Source organism: Jaculus jaculus, chromosome 5 (assembly GCF_020740685.1).
Source record: "Jaculus jaculus isolate mJacJac1 chromosome 5, mJacJac1.mat.Y.cur, whole genome shotgun sequence".
Lineage (NCBI taxonomy): Eukaryota > Metazoa > Chordata > Mammalia > Rodentia > Dipodidae > Jaculus > Jaculus jaculus.
In genome coordinates, this window is record NC_059106.1 from 93,681,006 (window position 1) to 93,701,990 (window position 20,985).

At 38.8% G+C, this 20,985-nt stretch overlaps 1 protein-coding gene across 1 annotated transcript in view; it reads right to left on the bottom strand.

The window, feature by feature from the left end:
* The window catches only part of C5H1orf87 (chromosome 5 C1orf87 homolog), a 95,979-nt gene that overhangs the window by 36,807 nt on the left and 38,187 nt on the right, over nucleotides 1-20,985 (bottom strand). The window contains 4 exon segments of the mRNA XM_004663201.2: nucleotides 1-62; nucleotides 9,266-9,363; nucleotides 16,051-16,216; nucleotides 20,711-20,832. Of these exon segments, the coding sequence (XP_004663258.2) occupies nucleotides 1-62; nucleotides 9,266-9,363; nucleotides 16,051-16,216; nucleotides 20,711-20,832 (448 nt within the window).

Here is a 20,985-nt window from a genome sequence, read left to right on the forward strand (position 1 = left end):
TTGCATGCAGGTCACACAACAAATCAGAAGCTCTGTTCAGCAACTCAACAAACTTCTGCCATCTGTTTAAGAAAAGGAAATACAATGTTGGTGATGGGTCCCTTGGCCTTAGAAGAATGCATTCAAGCTCACATCTGTATGGGCTGGGGGTGATACAAAAAGAGATTTGGATATCTGATTATTCAGGGTTCAGTGCAGAAAACAGAAACTGCTTTAGGTATTTCCATTAGAAAGGGCTTTGAGGTAGGCCATTTAAGTGCCCTCAAAATTATGGCTAGAGTCAGGTGTTGTGGTGAAGGCATGTGAAAAGTGGAGGATGGAGAGTCAGAAGTTAGAGGTTAATCTGGGCTGCATAGTAAGACTTTGTCTTAGAAAAAGTTTAGGGACAATGATGTCATTCAGTGGCTTCGGGTTAGATCTCCTACAGCAAATAGATTGCTGCAAGGCCAGCAGACTGGATAGTGCTGTATGCTATTAGGCTCAGGATCAGTCCTCAGCTGAGGTGACCTAGAGATTAGGGGATTGTGGGAAATTACGACTGACGTCTCAGATACTAGTTGCCATGAAATTGGTCATTTCTGGCTACTTAAAATATAATACTAAACCAGGCATGGTGGAGCACACCTTTAATCCCAGCACTCGGGAAGCAGATGTAGGAGGATTGCCATGAGTTCAAGGCCACCCTGAGACTACAGAGTTAATTCCAGGTCAGCCTGGACCTGAGTGAAACCCTATCTTGAAAAAACCAAACCAAACCAAACCAAACAAAACAAAATACTGTTTCTGGAGTTGTTATTATTGTAGGAAAGTTAATAAATACATCAACTCTCTTTCACATCATTATGCTTCTTCATATAAAATCTTGTGCATTTTCTCTCAGCAGCATAAGTTAAATCAGTTCTGGAATCTTCTTGTCAAGGGGATTTTAGACATGTCATTTTCAGCCTTCACAAGTATGAAAGGATTACAGCACAGATAAAAACATGGAACATGAATAGATAAGTGTGCTGAACTTAAACAAATTTAGTGAATTTCCCATGAAGACATTATACTGTGCAATATCATATGTGACAATTATCTAAAGCTTTAACATACTTCAGCAAAACTTTAGTTGTAAAAATCACTTATATTTGCTTACCTAGCATCAATCTTCCCCTTTTTGTCATGTGCATAGTATGTATGGTGTGGTATGTAGTTGTGTGTGTGTGTGTGTGTGTGTGTGTGATGCATACACATGTATGTGCTGATGCAGTGTCCTTCAATGTGCTATGGCAGCCAGAGGAAAATAGCTAGTGTCCTTTCCATCACTTATCTGCCTATTTTTTCCTGGGATTGAGTCTCTAAATGATTCTAGAGCTAGCTGCTCACAAGCCCCAGTGACCCTCTGGTATCTGCTCCCAGAACAGGACTGTGGCTACAGACATGCACGGTCACATTTGCTGTTCATGTGGATTCTGGGGATTAGAACACAGGCAGTCTTTTAAAAACATAGATAATTCAGAATTTTTTTTTGTTAATTAACAGAATTTGGGTTTCCATAGTTGGACTTTTTTATTCTTCTTTATTTTTTTCTTAATATTTTTCCTACAATATTAAGTCATCTTAGTTTTAATCATTTTTAGTTTTTTTGTTGGTTTGTTTATTCAAAGTAAGGTCTCATTCTACCCCAGGCTGACCTGGAATTGACACTCTTCCCAGGTTGGCCTTGAATACACAGAAATCCTCATGCCTCTGCCTCCCAAGTACTGGGATTAAAGGTGTGTGCCACCATGCCCAACTATTTTAATTATTTTATGTCTATTTTTCTCTCTTGTTTTCTCAGTACTTTTCTTAGTAAATTTTTGAGAGGCTTGTTAACTTTGACATTATGTATTAGATTTTTTTCTCTAGTGTTATTTTTGCTTTTTATTGATTCCTACTTACCTCTTACTTTTCCTAAGCAGTTCTGGTTTTCTTGAAATCAGTCATCCATAGTTCCCTTTTTGTAATTTCATATATTAACCTTTTGTACTTTTTTAACTTCATTTTTAATCACTTTTTAGTTTTACTATGCTTGCTACTTTCCAATTCTTATCAATAGAGGGTACAACTTCTTATATCTTATAGAGAACCACAGTGGCTTCCTAAATTGTTTCAATGTCCAGAGTAGAAACAGCCTCCAGGTTTCTATTTCCCTTGCCATATTCTGCAAACCACCTCTTATTTTACTTTTTGTAAGTTTTGGATTTCTTTTCAAATTAATTTTCAGGTTTGCAGTGGTCTCTTTAAAGAGACTTCTATGTTGCTATTTCTCTGTATTCAACTTCCATGAGTATGTTCCCTCCCACTCAGTGCAACTCAGCATTTGCTCTCTGAGTTGGTACAGAAAAATGGTCCATAGGTAAGTTCCCATGTGTGTGTCCTTGGACAGCCTGGGGGTAGGGGATGGTGAGAAATGTCCTCAGGCTGCTACCAGAGGTAGCACCAATGACATCTTGAGGTGGTCTAAGTTTTGTGGGGCTGGGGAGGTGGTTCAGCACTTGAGGCACTTGCCTGCCAAGCCTAACAGCTAGAGCTTGATTCCTTGGTGCTCGCATAGAGCCAGATGCAAAAAGTGACACATGTGTCTGGAGTTCCTTTGTGGCTACAGACCCTGTGTGTGTCCGTACCCCAACATACTTCTGCTTGCAAATAAATAAATAAATATTTTTAAAATATACCTGTTTGTGATCTACAAACCGAAAAGAAGGCAGATGCAAAGGGACAAAATACCTCCTTCCTTGTAAGCTATTTACAGACAAGGAAGCAAAACACATTGATTTTTACATATTCCATGAATTTGAGGTTAGTGGAAATTCCTTTTCATTCTGACATTAAAGTGTTTATTAGTTTCATGTGATTTTTGTTTTTTTGGTCATTTAGTCAGAGGCTACTAAAAAATTCTTTTGTATACAAATAGCATTATATGCAAAACAAAGCAAATCTAAACATATGAAATAGTTAAAACACTCTTACTGAAACACAATTGTAATTTTGATGATTCTAGCTCCAAGAGGCTCTTTCCTCTGGAGGTGTCATGCAGGCTTATGCCCGACTGCTGGCTCCTCTCCCTAGCCCATTGCCTTTCTTTACTTCCCAAAATGTGTGTTCCAGTCTATGTATGGTGACCCAGATGTGGAGCATGCCTTGGTGTCTTTGCCCACCCCATGTCTTATCTTTGTAATGCTTTCCCACATCTTACCATGGATGGCACGTTTGTGCCTTCAAATCCTACCATGCTTAGCTGAGACACAGCTCACATGATCCAGCACTGTCCAAGTTTCTTATTTTTAGAAATGGTGTTAAATGGTTTGAAGAGTTTAATCCCATATAGCCATTTTCTTCAGATCCTATAATTCTCTGCTGTCATTTAGGGAGACCAAATATGCCAGAAGGAGGTAGCTAGAAAGTGGGGTACCAAGGAGTTATTAGCTTCCAAGAACTATGCTAGTCGTCTAGGGCTGTGTATAGCCTGAGTATTTATGTCTCCTCCAAATTCATGTGGTGAAATCATCTCCTACAATGTATTGAGGTCCCAGGGCAGAGCCTCCATGAATAGGATTAGTTTCCTTATAAAAAAGACCTAAAAACCCTTTATCCTTTCTCTCAGGTGAAATCACAGTGACAAAATTGGCCTATAAGAAAATACCTTGCTCATAAGCCATTCAGTCAATGGTAGTTTATTAAGAAACACACATAGATAGATAACGACATGTTGTCAAGACAGAGTACCACAGACCCTGGGCCAAAATCCCAAGACTGAGGTGTCAGCAAAGGGAATAAGAAACTCTACTTCTCAAATCTTAAACCATCCCACACCAAACCTAAGGTGAAGCCAGCTCTGGCACACAGGAAGTTTGTCTGTAGTCCCCATGTCTAACCAGATGGGAACTTCTCAGTAGGACCAGCATGGAGATCACCACAGAATGGAGACTAAACACCAAGATTAAAGCCATGAACCTGCATTGGATAGCCTTACTAATGAATTCATTTATTAATTACATATAAGTTTTTCCCTTTCCATGCCTCAGTTTCCTGGGAATAATAATTTCCATCTCCAAGTTCTCCACCTATCTCCTCCTTTCTCCTCTACTACCTGGCCATGCTAATCCTGGAAGTCTGGGAGTGCCTCCCGGTGTGGTACTTGAGGAAACTTCTGGACTAAGAATAGGGAAGGCCACCACCCCTGAGTCCTTATCTCTGCACACCACCCAAGGTTTCTCCATCACAGAGCAGTTTCTCTCCTCTCCACAAAATGCCCTCCTTGGCATACACTAGATCTCTAGTTCAGCTCTCATGTTCCATGTGCATGCATTCCTTTGTTGCTCCCCACTCTATCCCTTTTCTCTCTCTTTATCTGGTTCTTGTATCCCCATTTTTTGTCAAGGTAGATTTTGCTCTAGCCCAGGCTTACCTGGAATTCACTATGTAGTCTCAGGGTAGCATTGAACTCACAGTGATCCTCCTACCTCTGCCTCCCGAGTGCTGGGATTAAAGGCGTGCACCACCACGCCCAGCTTTGTATCCCCTTTCTCTCTTTCTCCACTCTCTTTTTTCTTTCTCTCTTCCCCCTTTCTGTCTCCCTTCTCTCTCTCCTTCATTACAATAAAGTATTGGATCTAAGAAATTTTCTTTGAGTCACCTGATTGGAAGCTTTCCTTCTTTTTATGGATCACCTTAGTCTATCTTGATATTAAATAAAACCCTGGGCCTAAGAAGCTGTCTGTATTGATCCACCATGGTGAACTGCCCCCAACCTGCGGGACCAATCTAACATGGGGTGGTTGAGGAGAGCTGCAACCTGAAAGAACGGGCGGGAAAGAAGAAGGAGACCAAGTGGAGGATTTGTCAAGGTCTCGTTTAATGTTGGATTTTTTAGCTCTTTTATAATCAACCAGCAAGCAGGAGGATCAAGCAGGGGGGGCACAAGGAAAGGAGGAGATAAGGCCACCTGGCCGTAATCTTCTGGAGCATCCTGTGGCTTCTCTCGGATTGTAACATCTTGTAACATTTCTCTGAGCAGCTGTTTGTTCTCGGGGGAGGAGCTGCACGAGGGCTGCTAGTTCTCTTTTTATTTTGTCCCAGGGCAGCCAGGTCATGGTCTCTGACAGTGAACCCCAAATATAACACCATCTAACACAACCAGAACACATTTTACATGTAAGTGATTCAGAGTGGAGATTAGAAATTGTAATCAATATTTCCACACTCTCCTTACCCTGTCAGTCATTCATTAATGTTTCTGCTATTAGTAGGAAAGTGGAAAAAAATCTCATAGAAGAGTGCCTACTTCATGGCACTGTACAAGGATTAAAAGACTATTTAATAAAACTTGGACCATCGCTTGGAATATTTAAGGTACCATATAAATGCTGGTCATAAGAAATAACAACTTATGATTATTTTTCTATCATATTGCTATTTGGAGGAGAAAAGCTAGGTCTGATTTCGAAGGCTGATCCAATAGGCAACAATACATGTCTCTGATAGCTTTTGAGGCCTCACAATCTTCCTGTTCCCTTTAAAAAATAATGGCTGACTCTGACACCTCCGTTCCCTTTATCTCCTAAAATCCTCTGGTTGCTCCTGGGATTATAAAAAAGTCCTTTTCAGCCTAATTGAGCTCTCAATCATGGGCCAGATGTGTGTGATAAGTCCTGCTTGTGGTTATGTCCGTTGCTTCCATTCTATTCATGATGTTTCCATACTGGCTTCATTATTTAACTGCCCTCCCCAACACACATTCACTTGAGAGCCTGTGTTTTAAAGTGGTCTGAAGCATTTAATTTTGCCAATATAATTTTAGAGTATTAGTTTGCCTCCTGTTCTCTCTCTACCCCACTTAATTGCCATTTATTACAAAATCACACAGAAACATTGCATGTGAATTCTGACTTACATATCCCTGGCCAAGAATGGAGATGGTAATTTTCATACAACATAACCAGAACTCATTTTGCATAAAGGTGATTCTGAGTAGAAATGAGAAATTATAATCAAGTCTTTCTCACAATCTCCTTACCCTGGCAGTCAGTCACTGATGTCTCTACTAATTGGTAGGAAAATGGCAAACCTGCACACAATCTCCACATTCAACAACTCTGTTATGGGCTCACAGAATTGCTCCTCCAGTAAGCTCTTGCAGAATGCCACTTTAAGAAGAGAATGCAACTCATTTCATTTGGTTAGATGGGGCTAATCCCACATCCCCATAATCCCTCCTGATGTTTTATTGATTCTAAAGGACATTTAATCAGGAAGCTGCTCGGCACAGAATCCTGCTAATTAGAAAGCAGCCACATTCCAAATGGGTTTCCAATTGAACAGCAGATTAATGGACACTCTGCACTAAAATAATGATTCATGCACTCAGCTCCCAAAATGTGTGTCTAAATTGCATCTTTCATCTCTTGGGGATGTAGGTTTGTATACAAAGCCCTTAACGGGATGGATGTAATCCAGCAGAGGAAGCTTTATTCAATGACAGTTTAAGGATGAGACATGTTTATCTCCTAGAAATGCAATTCTTCTTTCAGTCTGATGGTTTTGATGTACTTAGGTGTGCTAAAATAAAATAAAAGCAAGTAAAAAAATCTATTTGATCTCTGACCTGTGAAAAAAACAGTGTAAGATCTTCCCTGTATTCTCTGTTATCCTAATATTCCTGATTCTTATAATACTGGTTCTGGGTCTAATTTTAATCAAATATTGATTGTGTCTCTGCCATATCTTAGGTATAATGTGAAGCTTGGTAGCCACTGTGGGAATATCAGTTGCAGGTTTTTGATTCAGATCTTTGCTCACATTTGTACTTTTCTGGTCTAATCATTTCTAGGGAAACTCCTATGTCTAAAGCTGGTTCACTGGAAATGGGCTAAGCTAGCATTCCTGACCTCCTTCACTTCTTTACCCACCATAGTTTTTTTGAATTGTTCATATGACCATGTGATATACCATACATCCTAATTAATTTATTTTTCTTTCTCTCCAGATTGTAATATACATGAAGAGGGGCTTTGTTTCAGTCATCTGTACTCCAGTGGTTGGTATATAGTTGGTTCTTGGTAGAAGTCTGTTAACGCCTGAATCAAGGCTAGAGGGAGATTGCTCAGTGGTTAAAGGTATTTGCTTGCTAAGCCTGTCTATGTGGGTTCATTTCTCCATACCCACATAAAGCCAGATATACAAAGTAGTGCATGTGTCTAGAGTTCATTTGTAGTGGCCGGAGGCCCTGGTGTGCTCATTCAGTTAAATGGGCAATATGACAATATAAAGTCCATATTTGATACTAATATCTTTGGTCTTTACCTAATATTATTTTTCAGATCCAGAGTCCAGCCTGTTTATTGTACTAAAATTATTCTTTATGTATTTTTAGGTATTTGTTGGCTATAACAATTTCTGAGGTTTTTCTTTTTTGCTTATTTTTAATGTTTACTTGTTTTTCATTTTTGATATTTTCATACATGCACATAATTGATTTTTATATTATTACTCCAAATTATCCTCTATTATCCACCATCAGTGTTAAAACCATAGTAAGTTGCCCATCTCACAGTAAATAACTTTCCACCCATGATCATGCAAGTACCCCTAATTTAATTCAATGGGCTAAAAAAAAAAAAGACATGAAAGTAAAATTTTCCTTATTTTTTTTGTTCATTTTTATTTATTTATTTGAGAGTGACAGAGAGAGAAAGAGAGAGAGAGAGAGAGAGAGAGAGAGAGAGAGAGAGAGAGAGAGACAGAAGGAGGTAGGGAGGATGGTCGCGCCAGGGCCTCCAGCCACTGCAAACGAACACATGCGCCCCCTTGTGCATCTGGCTAACGTGGGTCCTGGGGAATCGAGCCTTGAACCAGGGTCCTTAGGCTTCACAGGCAAGCGCTTAACCACTAAGCCATCTCTCCAGCCCAAATTTTCCTTATTTTTAATGGCCTTGATAATTTTGAGGTGCTAGTGAAGTATTCCTTCATTGCTACTTGTTTAACTTGTTCCTTTTATTGTGATAGGGTTATTTATTTTGGGGAAGAAAGCATTGCATTTTTACAAGATAGACATTCCATATGCATTAAAAAAATCTCTATATACCTCATTATGTTCATGTGCTCTTCTAGATTATATATCATGTTAAGTATATTTGTAGTTTTCCTTTATCATCTTTGCCTACAAATTTCAACCAACTATAATGATAAGTCTATCTATAACTGTAATGATAAGGCTATGGTAGGATGTGCAAGTCACTGATGGAAACATGAACTATTCCCCAAATTATGTGAGACATAAGAAGTTTTCTACCTCTCCAATTTAGTATTTCTGTGTCTTGTCTTGGGTTGTTTCCTACAATATGCCCACACACTAGTACTCCTATGAAGTTATAGTGTTTTTGTCTCCTGTGCTATCTAGTTTCCTATACTATACATATAAACTAGTACTCATGTAAAATTTCAAAAGCAATTCTTGAAGAGAGAAGTCCCTGGGATTTTATGTCATGCCTTCTCCTTTTTAGGGTATGATCTATCCTTCTTGATATTTCTGATCTCCAACCTTTATCATGTTAGCTCTGGGAAGACGCACAGGTCTGTTTGGATTCCCTTCTTCCTGTGCAATAAGTCAAGCCTATCTCATTGTTCTGTGATACTTGATACTCAGGCCCCCAAAACATTATTTCATATTTTTTTTTCCTATTGCCTATTTAAGGTGGAATGACAAGTATGTTTTTGATGGTTCCTAGATACTAAGTTTCTTGCTTTGTTATTCTGTGACCAAAGAGACCTTTTGGACTTAATAAATCAAACATTTCCTTAAGTCAATTATTAAGTGATTGAAACTGATTGTTAATACTTGAAACATACTGTAAAGAGAGATCTGTGTGTTTGATGTACTAGGAAAAGACAGAGGGGATGGAAAAGATGTTTTAGTGTCACATAAATCTCAAGCTGGTGTTAACAATCTTTTATAATAGACATATGTTTGTTTTCACAGTTGTGGAATGGCAAACAGGTTTAACTCTTGGTGGCATTCCTTATGGAAGGCCTCTGCCTTCTTACTATTTCTTTACATGACAGAGAGAAGAACTCATGTGTCTCTTCCTATAAAGATATTAATTCCATCATGGTAGCTCTACCTTTATTCTGTCATTTAAATCTTGCCTCCATATTCCTCAACCCCTAAAAATTTCATATTTGAAACAAGGATTTTACCATGTTAATTTGGGAGAGGAGGTACAAGCATCAAATGTCAATTTACTTTATTTCACCTTGGTAACCCAAACCTTGGTGGCTAAGCAATGCTTCCAGCAGGCTTAATGTTATATATAATCCATGTTTCCCACATATAGCCCTCACCTAGAAATAAGAAAGTATTTGAAACTTTAGTAAAATGCAATTAATGTTTGAATTTCTTTCCCATAGCTATAGCCTATATGATTTTTTTGGCAAAGAATGCTAGGTACACATTGTACCAATAGGATATCATTTAGGGCAAGGTCCTCCAACTGAATGCTTATCAATGACAGTTTTGCTTAGTTGACACAGAATATTTTATTATTCAGAAGACATACTTTAACTTTCAAATGTTGATCTTATATTTTTGTTGCCATGGTATGAGTGATCAAGACCTATTAATTAGCTAGAGTTCTTTATGTAGATAAACTGTAAAACCTTTTCCATCATATACTTTGATTTTCAAAGCAAACGAGTTGTAGTCATAGTTAATATTGCTGTCTCCATTTTATATATAAGAAAACTAAGATTTAGAGAGCCTAGGTATTTTCTTAATAACATATAGCTATTATATTATGAAACAGTTTAGATATCCAATGTTCAATAAATACTTGTTGATTTCATGGTCACTGTAGTCTCCCAAGTACTTTCTATGTTATAGATCTAGCTGACAAGCTAGGTTAATTCTCAGGTGACACTGACATTTGAATACGCCTTTCTTAGGAATGTGATAGTGTACATTATAAATTTATATTAATGGTTAATCAGATTTTGGAAACTGACCTTATATTGAACAGTAAACCTATTGCCTGTGTTATAGAAATTCATTTACTTTTCTGTGTTCAACTAGCTCAATTTATTCAATGAGAAGAGTACTTCTTACTTCCCAGGATTATGTGAAGATTGCATGATAAAGTAAGCATTTAGAATAGTGAGTAGCTCTTGGTAGGCATTTGAATAATGTTTTCTGAAATGAATCACAGTCAGAAATAAAAGGTGACCAGGGGAGAAAAAAAGAAGAATGGGGAGAGAGGGGAAATATAGGAAATGAAGAAGGGAGGAACAGAGAGAAAGGAGAAGGAGGAATCCATGAAGCCAAGGAGATGACGAAAAGGAGCAAGAAATGAAATGTCTCATTTAGTGTTTGGACTAAATAGTAGTTTCTAAATTATTGAGGCTTGGAAAGGAATTGTCCTCCCCTAAAGACTTACATGTCAAAGAATTGTTTGCCAGCTAATGGGCTTTGAAAAGTGATTGGATTATGTGGGCATCGACTTCATTGGTGGAATGTGGGCTGAATGGGTGATCAGAAGGTTGCAAGTAGTTAGAGGAATTAAACTGGGGTTCCTGAATCATTTATCCAGCTCTTTCTGCTTCCCAGCCACCATGAGATAAGCAGTCCTGCTCCAGGCTCCATAGTGATGGGCCAAGCAATAGTGCACTGCAGTCAAAATGCTAAGTCAAAATAAGTTCTTTGGATTTCTCATAAGCTGTTTTTCTCATGTGTTTTTTTCCCCCTACAGAGACCAAAAGCTGTATAGCACATAAACAGTGCAAACTAAATGATGACTTGCTGTTATTAATTTGAGAGGATGTTTAATATTGCTGCTGGCTTAAACATGCCTCTTTATTTTCATGCTTTAAGGTACTGGGACCTTGTTGATCCTAATATAGAGCTTGCCCTTCTTTGGTTAGCTAATTTCAAGAGAGAGCAAAGAACTCATTTTAAAGTCAGCCAGCCAAATTATCTGAAGCCCACCCCTTTTTCATGAGGACTTTGAAGTGCCATACTCCTCTGCTCTAATCATCCCAACCTAGGGACCAGGCAGCAGCGTCAGCCGCCAGTGTCCATCCCAGCACCCTCGGAAGTGTTCATGCTGGTCAGTCCTCAGTTTGCTTGCTTACTATTTCTGCTTTATTCATTTCTTCCTCAGAAAACTGAAATAAAGGCTTTGCCCACCATTTCTTTTCATGGCTTCTCCTGACCCACAGTGGTGGGAAGCCCTGCATGGTGTGGCATGACCCCTCTTCTTAGGAATCATGAGAAACAAACCATCTTCTCATGCAATTGTCTCCTGATTTTGTGATATTAGCATATATAAATAATGATGGAAACTACATTTCAAAACAGTGACAAGGGCTCAGGGTATAGCTCAATGTAAAGCATTTGCATAGCAAGCAGGTTCATCCCCACCACTGTATAAGACTAGCAGGCATACAAATAAATGAACAAGCAATGACAAAAAACCAAACAAACCCTCGTATTTGCTTGTCTTTGTGAAGGAAAACATACCAGAATTTAAAACTTGCATGATGCTTATTAAATGTAAAAGAAGAAAGTCAGAGATGCTTCTAGGAGTGAAAAAATATTTTAAAATAAAATGTTCATAGACTTTATCAGAAGCATAAGGAGTTGGGGATGACTCTAGGCATAGGGAAAACAAATGTAGATAATGAGTGAGAAGAAGTTGGGTACTATTTAGAAAGGCATGTGCTTTCACATTACCTACTTTATCACTCTTTTTACCTCTCTCTTAGTAGGGTAGAAAATTCTGCTACTTGCTGAACTTCCATGCAAATCAATTGGGACAGTCCTTCATTCATTTCTTTATCACCGCTGCCTAGCATAGTCAGGAAAAATAAAGGGTCAACAGTTGAATGTATGGATCAATGAAGAAATGAATGAATTAATGAGTTGAAGTCATTGGAGAATGGAGTGTGGGTGTGGAGGTTGACAGAAACAGAGATGAAGAAATGGTTACATTCTATCATTTTATCCCAAACATAAGGATTGTACTATTTGCATGATAAGAGCATGTTGGTGCATTTTAAACACTGATATTAAGAGGTCATTCTCAAAATAGATCACTTCTGACCATATTGAGTTTAGCTATAGGCAAAAACGAATAGCATATGAGAAAGAGTGCATCATGGTACCTAGACACAGACTGACTGATGGCTGCTAAAAACTGACTGACAGCTGTTGAGGAGCGACAGAACCATCCAGAACAGCTTTGATGTAGCATTACTCAGGATTTTTACAAAATTCCTCACTGCATGAATATTCATAATGATGACCCTCAGTAAGAAATGTTTTCTCTTATTCTGTTTAATAATAAAAAGTTTTCTATCAGATATAAACAAATAATCTGTTATCTAGAAAGTGACAACATATACTGACTTCATTTCCTTAAAATGTTGCTTGAAATTCCCATAAATCTATTTGTGTTTTCCCCATCATTGTATTTAACTCCCTTCCTCAATTTATAAGGAATCTCCATGAGTTTCCATTTAACATATGAATTGCCAGTCCTAATTAAAAGATGATCTGTTTGCAGCATGAGGTGGTTGTGCCATGCTCCTCAAATGTTCTTATTTTTTGCTTTCTTAGTAATTCCCATATCCCCTCTGCTTTGTCTACTTACTCGTTAACAATGAATGCCTTCTTAACCTTCTTCATGACTCACTTTCTACTCATGTCCTGAGTAGCCTTAACTACTTCCATGACTTCCCTTCTACATTGAAGAGTCTTAAATCATTATGTAAGTCTAGTCTCCCTGCTCAGATGAACATGTTCAATACTTAATCAACTCCCCCTCTTCTCAAAATTCCTCCTGGTCAGCTTCCTCTCTCAGAGAATGGCAGAGCCATCTAACACTTTGACAACACACAACCTTGGGGGTCACTCTGCTTCAGGACTCACATTCAACTAGACACCAAGACCTGCTTTTCTTTTCCCCAGATGTCTCTGTTGTCTCTATCCCGCCTGCTAGTGTTTCAGTTTAAACCTCATCACCTGGATAGCTGAGCCAGTCTCCTAGAAGAGTTGCCTCCAGCTTTACCTGCTTTGAAACAGTTCTCCCACCTATCAGAATGTTCTTCTCTGAAAGTTCAAGTTGGATGTTCTCACTTGCTTATTTAGTATGCCTCAGTGTTTACTTTGGCCTTTTGGATGAAATTCATACTACTTATAAAGGCCCTCCTACACTATCTCCTATTGCAGATTTGACTTGGTCAGGGACTTGTGGGGTTCCCAAAACTGAACATGCTGTCCCTGAAGTCTCCCACCTGAGCTGGTCCACACTGGTCATTTTACCCAGAATATCTTTCCCATCACCTTCTCCTGTCCCTGTCACATTTATCCCTAGTACTTACCAACTTCACACTGACCAGGATCTACTGTTGATACCATCTCCCTGGACAGTCTTAAGGCTACACTGGTATTCTTTCTGGACTCAAAAACATGGCTATCATTGCCTTTGCCACAGAATGGGAATGGCTTACTGCCTTTCCTATGAGCTTCTGGAAGTAAAAATTGAAATAATAAAATTTGTTGTTCTCAGTGGAAATCACAGTGCTTAGGACACACTGAGTAATTAATATTTCAAATACAAGAGTAGATTAAATATACCATGTTGATCAGATCGCTATTGCATTGGAGGTGAAGAGTGAGACAAAATTAGTGGAAATCTTGTGACTTGTTAGATGGCACAGTGAACACATATAAAAAAATGAAATATGGAAAACAGGGTTGGCAACTATAGGAATCCCAGTGGACTGCTTCACTAGGTAAACAAGGATGAGTTCTCAAGGAAAAGATCATGGATCATGTCCACAGGATTAAACTGAGGCTGCATGCCTAGAAGCTGAGATTTGCAGCCTTAGCTGTCCTCCCAGGCAATGGGCAGGATAGTGAATAAAGATACGCATGTGGTTACACATTGTACCTGCAGCCCTGCCAAGGCTGACGCTGAGAGGAAGACAAAACAATGAGTGAATGTGGAGTGAATATGGCAGATACTGGATTTTTTTTTTTTCATTCTGCTGTTTGTGCATGATCAGAATTCCATTGATTTGAGTGACCAAGCCTATAGATTCTTTATAGTGTCATTAGTGTTAGAAGCCACCCAGAGTCTGTGAGCCCTTTGACCTAGTGGTTGAGTGGATGCTCTTACTTCCATTTCATTTTGTTTCTTTTATTGGGGAGAAGGGGCTGTATTGATTTCATGTGCTACCCAAGAACACCCGAGGTTCTCTCTTGTATTCTTTAAGAAGGACAAGAAGCAGTGATCCAAAGGAAAAATGCTTCCAGGTCAGATATGGCCCTTCCCATGCTGCGCTATTATCTTGGGTCCAGGTGCAAGAAGTTAGGCTGCTTCTGTATCCATTGTCCCTTGGACTTCAACTTGCCTCACATTCCAGGGAAATAAAATTATATTTTTCATGCCTCCCAAACTGTATTATACTTTGAGTGGGTTCCAGATGTCTTAAGAGATACCAGATGGTTCACTGAAGACAGACAAACTTTAAAGAAAATGTATCTTTCATTCAGATCTCTACCATAAAGTTAAGTTAATTAAGGCCAAGTATAGGGAAGGACACTTAAGGACTCCTTGACAGCCAGTGGTTAACATAGCTATCACTTTACCATGGGACAGATTCTCCTTCCCTTTAGGTTATTTTGAATGAGTCTTTTGGAAAAGTGGTTTTTTATTGTTTTTGGTTGGGGGGACACGCACAGGAAAGGAAGTGAGCATTTATTTAGGACCTTTTTTTATCAGGTGGTACACCAAGTAGTTTCACATTTTGTCTCACTTAATCCTCTCAATACACACAGGTGGTAGCTATTTGGGATCCAGTTTTATCAGATGAAAATCTGAGACTCAAGACCTGAGACTCTAAGAGATTAAGTAAATGTATTTTAATTTTCAACTTGTTTATGTTGTATTCTATGTGTGTTGCATGAGAGCACTCAGGACTCATACTTCCTATCTAACAAAGAAATGCTACTTGTGTTTTTCTCATTCTTCTCACAACACAGGAAAGGTCAATTGTGACGTATAGACCACCCTGCCATGCTCTGTCTGCAGAAACATTAAAAAAAAAATACTCTAATTCCTTCAGTTTTAACCCATGTATACCTGGAATGAAAAGTATGTTACAATCCTTCTGTATAATTGTAACTTTTACATACTGGTCTCAGTAGAAACTTATAGATAACATCTACCTAACAGAATTCTTATTTTGGCTGTGCATTTCCAAAATTCTCCTGTACTTTGAATCCTGATTTTGCCACTTCTAACCCACAGGCCTTGGGGGTGATTCAATTATCCTCCCTAGGACTTGGTTTTATTTCATGTATTAAGTGGCTATAACTTGTCAGTATGAAATTAAGTCATGTAAGGAAAGCATTTAGTACAGTTCTCAGCACCTTGTGAGAATTAAATAGTGTGCTGTTGATGAGGAACTATCATTGTAATTATAGTAGTTAACAATTATCATGTTACCTGGATCCACAGTAGCCTTGTGATTAGTTTATTTTGCTACAGATGATGCATGGATTGATATGATCCTATCCTCTTTCATGGAACACATCTGCACTGGTAACTGGCAGTCTGAATCAGCATGCTAACCCCTAACAGCAATAAGTTACATGAATCCCTAAAATGGGATGTTCCTAAGGCATGTGACAAGACACCACATGTGGATCCCACTAGAATCTGGGGGAGGATGTGAGAAATAAGTTGGGCCTTGAAAAAATATGTTTTTCCATTGTGAAAATTGCTTATATATTGTCATATTTTCTATTACTAACATAAAACATCATAATGGAATTAACTCCTGGATCAACTCTGCACATTTCATAATCCCATCTTTATTTTGTTTTCTCCTCCAAAGCACAAAAACAAACCATTGTGTAATGCCATACACAAATAGGGCACAGATACTAATAGTACCTTATTATTACACACACAGTGTTCTGTAGTAGTCTTTGGACACTGAACAAATCTGAGGTCTAGTTTTGTTTACCTTGGGTGGGGGGAGGCAGCCCGAGAATGCATGAGCTTCTTTGCGGAAACTCAGGCTAAGATTCTCTAAACTGAGTTTGTCATTGGTGGTCCTTAGCACCATCTTCAAAACCTCCAGCAGGATCATGTTAACTTTGGCCTGTGAGCTGGACTCCTGAGGTATGGTACTGATTGAAGAGACAAAGGAAGGCTGTGAAAAGATGCTCCAGTCAAAGCCTCTGCATCTGTTCCTGCCCTGTCCCTCAGCTCTGCTACTGACTGGGATCCACCTATGATCCTAGGCCTTCTACATGTTGTGACCACATTATGGAAAACTTCTAAAGGCTAAAACACCTCCCTTTTATTAGGAAGAGCTCTATAACTCTTCCTCAGGAGGTGTCAATCAACAGAACTGTAGCTTAAATAAAAATACATAATCCATCTTCTTACTACTTTTTTCTCAGGAAGAAAATAGCAACAAATGAACACAACAACAACAACAACTGTAAGCAGTACATTTAATCTGCTTCTTCCTACTGTCTTTGAGCATAGATAATTACTGACAAACAAAATTTCTGAAGTATTCATGGTCACAAGCAAAGGCAAGCCAGACCCTGTAACCCGGGGGATCTACATAGGAGAAAATCTTAGACCAGGCAAAGATACTGCATTATCCCTGAATGTCCACTTCATATCTGAAAAGCACAGACATATTTTGGAAATAATTACAGTGTACAAATACATAATTATGAGGATGGTTATCTAACTGACTATAGCTTCTTTAGATAGTAGAAGAGGGTTAAAGGATGATAAAATGTTATGTTTCTGTTTTATCAACTTTGTAATATTTACATTTGCCCCACCCCAGATCCACTTAATCATTATCTTCTATGTGAAGTTTTTATTGATCTACACTTCTGAACTTAAATGACACTTACTCAGAATGGCTATGACACCCTGCAATTGTTCCTCATGTAAGTCAGATTCCTTCAGTGGAGTGTTGATAAGCACTTAATAATCTGAGGAGAAGACATCATTTGCACAATTACCAATTTCTCTAGTGTGAGTGCTCTCACCAGCTGCCAGCATGAGGTCTTCGAGTGAGCAGGTGGGAAGGGTGTGCACTGTAGGATCCCTGATGCAGGATTCACCTGCTCCATATACTCTTGTACAGCATCTTGTTCTGTCAAATTTCATCTCACTCAAATGTGACTGCCCTGGCAGACTGCTCCACAGGGTTAAGGCTGTTTTGTTCCTTACTATTTCCCAGGGACCTTGGAGTTCTTAGAATTGAGAATTAGTTTTAGATGTATATACCTTTTGCCTCAACTTACATTATTCTCAACTACTTAATAAAACAGAATTCTTTCTAACAGTTGTGTCCAGTGACGGACCAGCAGGCTTGTCTTTGCTCTGGCCAGCAGCTTTGCACCCTTTCCCTTGAGCCAAGGGTCCCTCGCTCCCTATTCAGTCTTCTCCACTCTGGCAGAGACACAGTCTAGCTATTTGCAATCCTGGCCTCTGGCTGTAGCACATGATGAAGACGCTGCCAATCTGATTTCTCTGACTTAGATTTGAACCAGAAGTTTTCCTTCTTTTCTTGCCACAAAAGATCCTGGGGAATGAGAGGGGGGTTGAGAGTCATGAAACTTTGGGCCTACCTCAGTACACTGAGGGCTGTGTGGGCAGGTATGTGGAGTTCATTTACTACAGCTTGCCACCACATCATAACAATAACACTAGAGAAATATCTGATAGGACGTCTTCCCAAGTAGTCATTAACGAAGAGCCTGGCTTCATTGCAGCTTTCAGCCCTGCCTTCTACAAATGAGCAGAACCTTCTGGGTTTCACCCCCAAATGATCTCTTATATGTTTTATTTAATTATTAATACAGAGGTTTCCAGGCATCCTTGCAAGTCAAGTAATAATCAAAGATGCCAGTGACATTCAGTAGATGTGCACTGAATGTTTCTTACATGCCAGAAACTATGGTAGGACTAAGCTAGACACAAAGTTGGCCAGGACAGACACCACTCCTGACCTCAAATGTCAAATAAATAATTACACATGCAATGCCCGTTATGAAAGGGAAGGGCCACTGAACCATGTCATAAAGAGATGCAATCCAGTCCTGGGGCAAGGGGGAGCCTTCCTGTTTAGCTCTCATGAGACCTGTACTAATGAAGGCTATCTGATACACTTGTGGTCTCTGATCACTATGGGTCATAATTTCATGATCTGTAGTATGTGCAGGGTAGTTGGTGATTATTAAAATTCTCTGGGGCCTATGGCTCCCAGAAGAACAGTTGCTCCCTAAGCCATATTGAGCTGGAATATCGACATAGTAATATAATTTTCTTTGGATTATGAGCCTCCAAGGGAGTAACTGGGTCTTTCTAGTCTGGGGATTGACAGCACCTGCCAGCAAAGTGAACCTGACAATGAGCTGCTACTCTGCAAATGTTTGTTAAATGTAGGATGACAGGGAAAAGGCAAATCTGTAGGAAGGAATCAATTCCAATACTTAGCCCAGGGATATCTGTCCAACATACTCTTTATCTTTTTCCCTAGAATAAAGCAATTAAACCCAATGCTTTAGCTTTAACCAAGTCACATTATTTGTAATTGAAAAGAAGACCTCTGGAAGGATAGTGTAAAAATAATAAAAAAGACACTCATGTAGCACTTACTATGTACCAAGCACTATATTAAATAACTTGGTATTTATTATTTTTATTTTGAGACATAGTCTTACCATGTTGCCATCACTGGCCTGTAATTTGAGGTGTAGACCAGGCTTGCCAACACATGGTGATCCTCCTCCCTCTGTTACTTACTTTTTAAATTACTTTTGGGTTTACATACAAAGGAGTGCGGTTCATTATGGCATTTTCATATATGTGTGTCAGCCACTTTGCTCTCCTTCATTCTTATCCACTGCCCACCCTGATGCCCTCAGGCAGGTTCTTTTCCTTCCCTGCATAGCTCTTCTGCCTTCATGTCACATATATTCTATTACTCTCTATGTCCCTCCTTCCCTGGAGGTCCCTTCTTCCCTTCTCATGATCCTGTTTCTACTTTCATAGCTTAAACACACACATTAATACATAAATATAGACACACAGATACATGTACAAACATACACAACATATACCTTTAAATCTAGGCTCTGCATATGAGAGAAACATGATATTTGTGTTTTTGAATTAATCTTTACATTTATTATTTATTTCAATATTTTATTTATTTGCAAGGAGACAGAGTGGGGAGAGAGACAGAGAGAACGGGTATGTCATGGCCTCTAGCCATTTCAAATGAACTCCAGATGCATGCACCACCTTGTGTATTTGGCTTTACATAGGCAATGGGAATCATACTTGGGTAGTTAGGCTTTGCAGATAAGTGCCTTAACTACTTAGCCATCTTCTCTTCAGCCCAATCTTTGCATTTATTGTCTTTTAAAAATTAATAAAGTGAAGTCTATTTGAAACTCCATATTCCATTCCATTTAGACATTGGAAGAACAGAAAAGATGGGTGAATTCCAAGGCCACACAGCTACTTAGCAGCAGAGACAGAAGTTGAACCTTGTTTTCTGACTGGGTATCCATGCTTCTAGCCACTGTACATTCTTATTGTTCTTACTTAGTAAATAAAAAATATCACATTTCTCCCTATTTTATCACTAATTATATTTCTCACATATCTTTAAAAAATATCTTCAATCATTTCTTGCCCTTGAGATCAGACAAAAAAATACTGATTTTTGTGCTAAAAACATTTTGTTAGCAATTTTAACTCAAGGTTTTACTGAACAAACTGATTTCTTTATTTATAATTTTAAGATGGGTTTTGTGCCCTACACACTCAGTTCTTATTTTGCAATGAGAGTTTTTATTTTCACACAAAAATAAAAGGTACATATTTTAGTGTTAAAAACGTGTAATTGTTGGGCTGGAGAGGTGGATTAGCAGTTAAGAGCATGCCTGCGAAGCCTAAGGATGCCCGTTCAAGGCTCTGTTCCCCAGGACCCACATTAGCCAGATGCACAAGGGTGCACATGCATCTGGAGTTTGTTTGTAGTGGCTGGAGGCCCTGGCGTGCCCATTCTCTCTCTCTCTTTATCTGCCTCTTTCTCTTTCTCTCTCTGTCACTCTCAAATAAATAAAAACACACAAGAAAATTAAAAACAAACAAACAAACAAACATGTAATTGCTGCAAACAACTTCTTATGCAGAGAAAAAGAGAGAGAGAGAGAGAGTGAGTGAGAGGCAGTATATGCAGAAGCCAAATGTTGGTGAAGAGCCAAGTGCAAGGTGGTTCTGTCCTGGGTAAGATGTTAGCGTGAACATCTTCAAACCTTTCAGCTCTAAACCTCTAGTGCAATGGCCCCTCTGCAGCTTAAATGTTGGGACTGTAATACTAGTATGATGGTGTTAGGGAATAGAAACTGTGGAGGTGATTAGGCCATGAGGGCACCATTAATTTGTAAGGGTAGAGGGAAGAGTGGGCACTGGTAATCCAAAGTAGAGCCTCACCAGAACCTCAGAACTGTGGCACTATCATCTTAAAATACATATCTTTTTTTTTTTTTAAGCCAGGCAGCCTACAGCATTTTCTTATAGCAGCTTGAACTGATTGTAGTATATAGAAACAATGCTTACAAAAAGAACAGGAATACCTTTGTGTATGATTGCTGTGACTCTGAGTTTTCTGAGGGTTGTTGTCCACAAGTGATTCCTTTTGCTGTAAATCACCTGAAGTTATATCTTTTAAAAACCAGAGAAGCTTTCCAAAATCGACCTGAAAATTATATATAAGATAGTACATTCTCACCTAATTTACATTGACGAGAAAAAGGCCTGCTAAAATAAAATGCGCTTGGGAATATTTTTGCCTTTAATTAGTTTTAAAAATACAATTTAAAAATATAGGATCATAATTATTGTTTTGTCA